The sequence below is a fragment of the Dipodomys merriami genome, unplaced genomic scaffold (genome assembly GCF_024711535.1).
Source record: "Dipodomys merriami isolate MVZ:Mamm:240054 unplaced genomic scaffold, mDipMer1.0.p SCAF_71, whole genome shotgun sequence".
Classification (NCBI taxonomy): Eukaryota; Metazoa; Chordata; class Mammalia; order Rodentia; family Heteromyidae; genus Dipodomys; species Dipodomys merriami.
The window spans coordinates 4,840,007-4,846,006 of record NW_027206302.1 but is presented as its reverse complement, the minus strand read 5'-3'; the positions used below and the strand labels follow the sequence as shown (position 1 = coordinate 4,846,006).

Here is a 6,000-nt window from a genome sequence, read left to right as displayed (position 1 = left end):
CTTTCTCAATCTGATTAATCAGACCAACCCTGTGAGGTGGCGTTGCTTCATTTCACAGAGAAGTGGCCCAGGTTCACAAACCTGCCCAGGGTCACAGGCAGGGACGGGGAGTGGGGAGTCCTACCAAGGTCTGTCTGACCCGAGCTGGCTCCCCAGTTTCGCTGGGGCTTCCTCGCTCACAAGCTAGAGGGCCAGGCGGATGAGAGGCTTCCGTGCCAGAGCCAGGGCTGGCTGGGGCTGGCTGTGCCCACAAATCCACCTGCAGACCTTACCCAGGTGGCTTGTTCAACCTCCCAGGATCCGCAAAGCTGCAGAACTCAAAACCCTTCCACGTCTGCAGCGGACCAATCCCCTGAGGCTAGCTCTTCCAAATAGCCCAATAAGCATCGGGCCTTTAAGGCACCTCCTACCAAACCTCTCTCTGATTGGCTCGCCTTTACTATTGTGGCATTGCCCTAGCAACCCGGCATGGGACGCGGTGGGGCCTCCAGGCCACAGGCTTCGGAGTCCTAGGGCGCTTTACTTGTCCTGCTGGCTCCCAGCACCATGTCGGTGAGGACGTTACCGCTGCTCTTCTTGAACCTGGGCGGGGAGATGCTTTACGTCCTGGACCAGCGCCTGCGGGCCCAGAACATCCCGGGAGACAAGGCCCGCAAGGGTAAGAGGGGTCTGGTCCTCACAGCCAGACCTGCACCCTTCAGTCCCACCCTCACCTCCCTAATACCCTTCGCCAGACCCTCCCCTCACAGCCAGGTGCCCGCTCCTCCATTCACACTTACAGACGGACCCTTCACCACCACCCCTCACGGCTGCGAGTGAAACACCCAACAGCCACAACAACCCCTCCGCATTTCACTCATAGCCAGAGGGCCTTTCTCGCAAGATGCAGTTCCCGTGCAGTTGAAGAACCTCTAGAGTCAATTTTTCCCCAAAGGTCTTTTTCCAGCAGAAACACTTAACACCCCATTGGCTAGATCGCTCAATTTCCCCATCTCTTCAAATGGAAGAGATTATTTCCCAATCTCTCTTGAAAATCAGTCCCTTCCAAAAGTGGGATCCCAGCCGCATACCACCCAGCAACATACTCTTTGCTAGTCCAAGCATCCTTTACCCACGTGAAACAGCTTCTGATTCTCCATTCCTGTACCATAATATCCTCCTACACAATCTGGAGACAATTCTTTCTCATTTCAGAAGTTGTTTCTAGAAATACAGGTTCTGAAATAATACAGATAAGTTAAAACAAAAATAAAAACCTTGTCTTTCGTTGAAACTATTATAGAAGAGCAAAATCTGGTTCCCATGCACAGCATATGCAAGCCACACAAAATAACCACCCAAAACACCACTCTTTTCCTTCCTTCTCAGCAAACAACTGCTTTTGCCAAATTACCTGGGTCTAAATATGAAGGAAATACTGTATTTTAAAGATAGAGGAAGAAAAGTTGATATAAAGGCAATTTACATGGCCACCATTTGTTCCCTCCCACAGTCTCTGTATGTGCAATCAATGTTAAGCATATATATTATTAACTGTTGTGCCTATGTGATCATGTCCAAGTTCATGCTAAAGAGATGAGAATTACCTATAAAACAAAGAATGGGCCATTTGTTCTACCCATAGCTGCCAGCAGGCTTTCTAATATGCAGATCTGTCCATACGCCCCTTGGTTAAGACCCTTTGTTAGTGTCCTATGTGCAGGTCATTTTGAGACCTTTCCCAGTACTATCTTTTACCAGTACCTGTCTCCCACTTTGCTATCCTAATAATACCAAACTGCTTGTAGATCTTTAAACCATATCCTTCATATCTCCATGTTGTAAGAGCCATTCCTCCATTCTTTCCCTACCACTTGGATATTTAGCTCAAGAGGTCTCCCCCTGAGTAAAGGCCTTCCTGTATTCGTTTTTTTTTTTTTTTTTTTTGTCGGCCGTGGGGCTTGAACTCTGGGCCTGGGCGCTGTCCCTCAGCTCTTCAGCTCAAGGCGAGCACTCTACCACTTGAGCTACAGCGCCACTTCCGGTTTTCTGGTGGTTTATTGGAGATAGGAGTCTCACGGTCTCTCCTGCCCGGGCTGGCTTTGAACCGCGATCCTCAGATCTCAGCCTCCTGAGTAGCTAGGATTACAGGCGTGAGCCACCAGCGCCCGGCCTTCCTGTATTCTTATAGCACCTGTGTTCTTGAAACTTCTATGCTTCTCTTTACCTTATCATTTGGCCACGTTGTACTGAAACAATCCCCCCACTTTATTATTTTATTCACCTTCATGCTCTAGCTCCTCACTGGAAAACATAGTAAATGAGTACTCCATAAATTTTTATTGAACCGATCATCTAAATTGGCAGATTTCTTTCTTTTTTTTTTGGGGGGGGGTCCGGTCATGGGGCCTGAACTCTGGGCCTGGGCGCTGTCCCTCAGCTCTTCAGCTCAAGGCTAGCGCTCTACCACTTGAGCCACAGTGACACTTCCAGCTTTTTTCTTTTTTTGTTTATGTGGTGCTGAGGAATCCTACCCAGGGCCTCATGCATGCAAGGCAAGTGCTCTACCACTGAGCCACCTTCCCAGCACCTAAATTGGCAGATTTCTATGGTGTCATTATTTCTTCCTCCAGAAGGTTCTGTTTTCCTTGGTGTCTGTATTATCTGATTCCATTCAGACTAATGGTGGTGTGACAGGCTAGAGCTCTCTGCTGGTAGTCTGTATCTTGGGAGATAGTATAAACTAGTGATTAAGAGTATACTCTCTCCAGTCATACAGATCTGGGTCCCAGTGCAAGTTGTGCTACTAAACTAGTTCTATGACCTTAAGGTGTAATGTCTATGTGTATGTCTGTCCATAGAATGGTACTAATAACATGTACCTAAAAGCAAAGTTTGTAAGGTTTGAACGAGCAATACATTTAACATGCTTAACACAATGAGTGACAGGTGTTTGGCTTTCAAGAAGACATCTAGCCAGGCACTGGTGGCTCATACCCATAATCCTAACTACTCAGGAGGCTAAGATCTGAGGATCACATTCAAAGCCAGCCCAGGCAGGAAAGTCCATGAGACTATTATCTACACTAAACTACTCAGAAGAAGCCAGAAGTGGTGCTGTGGCTCAAGTGGTAAATCCCTAGCCTTAAGCACAAAGAGTCTCAGGGACAGCACCCAGGCCCTGAGTTCAAACCCCAGGACTGGCAAAAACAAAAAACTTTTTAAACAACTTAAAAAAAGCTACAGCCTTTCTGGTTTTGCTGTGTTCTGTTTTTGAGAGTTCCTGACATATTTAGTAACTCATGTTTACACGTTCATTCCACAGTTTTTGTCTGAGGTCATACCATATGAGAAGCTGGGTGGAAATTGATCCCTCTGTGCATTCATTCACAGTAGGGTTACTGATCAGACCAGTCTAGTAACTGATTCTAATAGGACCTATCTTCCTACTGACAATAATAACTTTAAAATGAAGCACTTGCCATATATGAAAGACACTTTGATGCCCACAACTGTTCTACTACATAGGTAATATTCTCTGACCCCATTTTTCACATGGAAGGACAAAAGCTGCTTCACCCAAGGTTACAGAGCTGATGAGAGGAAAAGGAGAGGATCTGAAAGACCTAGGGCATCAGGCTGCAAACTCATCCTCCTAACCAGTTGCTGGGCCATGCTCTCATCCTGCGAGTGGGGGAAACTTTGTGGGGCTTTATAAGATCAGGAGAAGAGGGAGGACTTTGGGGGAAAAAAAAGTAATATACCCACTAACCTTATAACAAAAATAGTAAAAAGTAGTTAGTTCATAGGGAGTTCAAGATAAAGCAAGATAGAACACGGAGGATTACAAAAGCTGAGAACCCTTTGACTGTTCCACTGTTTTAAAGTTAGTATGTATGCGGGAGAGGGAGCCAGAGCCACTATGACAGAATACCAGACATGGTAAACTAGTCATTACGGAAGCTTTGAATGAAAACAGTGTATCTTCTAGATGTTTCCATTCTCTTACATGACTAATTGGTCTCCAGGAGGCCATCCCTGTTCCCACAGGGCATGCAGATGTTGCAGTCCTTGCCCCCATCCTCCTCTCCCTTCTCCCCCCCCCCACACACACAAAATGCAGCTTCAGTTTAACCTTTAACAGAAAGGAAGTGAGCTCTTTATGGGGTAATTTTTGTGAGCATTGCATATTGAATGCTGTGCCACATTTTAAGCAATAGCAAGACAGCTACCTTTGCCTCACTTTTTTTTTTTGGTCCGGTTGTGGGACTTGAACTCTGGGCCTGGGCGCTGTCCCTCAGCTCTTCACCTCAAGGCTAGTGCTCTACCACTTGAGCCACAGCGCCACTTCTGGCTTTTTTCTTTTTGCTTATGTGGTGCTGAGGAATCGAACCCAAGGCCTCAGGCATGCAAGGCAAGTGCTCTACCACTGAGCCACCTTCCCGGCCCCGTCTCACTCCTGTACTCTTAAAAGCACTCACAAATTAGACCCTGTTACCTTTTGCTTATATTCCTCATTTTATAGAAGAGGAAACTGGGGCCATGAAGTGATTTTTTTTTTAAGACATGCACATTACAATGCCACAGTGCACAAAAAACAGTTTTACTCTGGATAACCTTGTGCCTGCCTCCCACTTAAAATATAAAGAGGAATTGTCACAAAGTCATCTGGAATTAGAAACCAGTGCGGTTAAACATCTTTGGGGATTGCAAAAAAAAAAAAAAAGAAACCAGTGCGGTAACTTGCCTGCCTCTTCAGAAGGAAAGGGGTGGGTGCCCACAGCACTCCAGTGCCCTCTGCTGGTAGGGAGGCTCCTCGATATATGGAGTGCCTGGTACTCCCCACTTAAACTTGCAAGTTTCATTCAATGCACACAGTAAAGTCACTGTCAGAGAGAAGATAAACTCCTTGCTGCATCACTCTTCCCTTATCAGATTATCCCAAGCCTATCACACTAGACCATCTGGGTTATAAAGGCCATAGAAAGATTGACGACATGGACATTATGGCCAAGAAACATTACCTTCTCTCCAAAAGTCTGTGGCTCTTGCAAGGAAAAGTTAGTAACTTCTCAGAGGTGTCTGACCTTGTAGTAGGGACTCTGCATAGCCCAGTGAGGGTATGACCTATGTGTACCTGCTGGATTGGTAAGAGTTGTTCACATTGTGTACTGAAGTACACATGGCAGTAAGGTTGTTCTTTTTTTTTTTTTTTTGCTGGTCATGGGCCTGGGCGCTTTCCCTGCGCTCTTCAGCTCAAGACGAGTGCTCTACCTCTTGAGCCACAATACCACTTCCAGTTTTCTAGTGGTTTATTAGAGATGAGTCTCATGGACTTTCCTTCCCAGGTTGGCTTTGAACCGTGATGCTCAGATCTCAGCCTCCTGAGTAGCTAGGATTACAGGTGTGAACTACCAGTGCCCAGCTTATGGTTGTTCTTATTTTTCTAATTCTATTTAACAGCCAGCCCTGGGTAGCCTTGGGCCTGCCCCCACTCAAAAATAGAACTAAAATTAAAATTGTCATCTAAAAAATAGAAAAACAGTGCTGGAATGTAAATGTGTGTAGAACTCTTTATCTGAAGGTGGTTATCTAGATTGAAATATCCTCCAAAAATTTAAGAAAAGGAAAAAGACTTTTTCATTCTTTATGGGTGGTTTTCAGTCCTTCAGTAGAGAAAATGGAACTAGAAAAAATCCAGCTAAATGTTTTGTGTATGTTGTCCATTTATCTCCCCAACAACCCTATAAGGTATATGCTATTATTATCCTAATAATAGGAAACTTAAATTAAACAAGCTGTCTGAATTTTACACAGCTGTTAAGTGGTAGAGCCAGGTCTCAACCAATAAAGAATCCTCATAGATTCTCATATCCAAGTGCATTTTTCCTGATCTGGTCTCCTCTTGGCATCTCTCTACCTGCCTTAATCCTGGGAAGCTTTCTTTGAAGTGGTCCTACCATTCGTTCTTTTACATTGAAGTCGTGCATCTAATGAAAAAGTAGATCTGAAGAGCAGGGA

General features: G+C 45.3%; 1 protein-coding gene across 2 annotated transcripts in view; it reads left to right on the top strand.

Moving 5' to 3' along the window:
* Positions 1-463: 463 nt before the first annotated feature.
* The window catches only part of Oscp1 (organic solute carrier partner 1), a 40,825-nt gene continuing 35,288 nt past the window's right edge, over positions 464-6,000 (top strand). For both annotated transcript variants that reach the window (XM_070008922.1, XM_070008921.1), the window contains exon 1: positions 464-658. In XM_070008922.1, the coding sequence (XP_069865023.1) occupies positions 547-658 (112 nt within the window). In that variant the 5' untranslated portion in view covers positions 464-546. The remainder of the gene's footprint in view (positions 659-6,000) is intronic.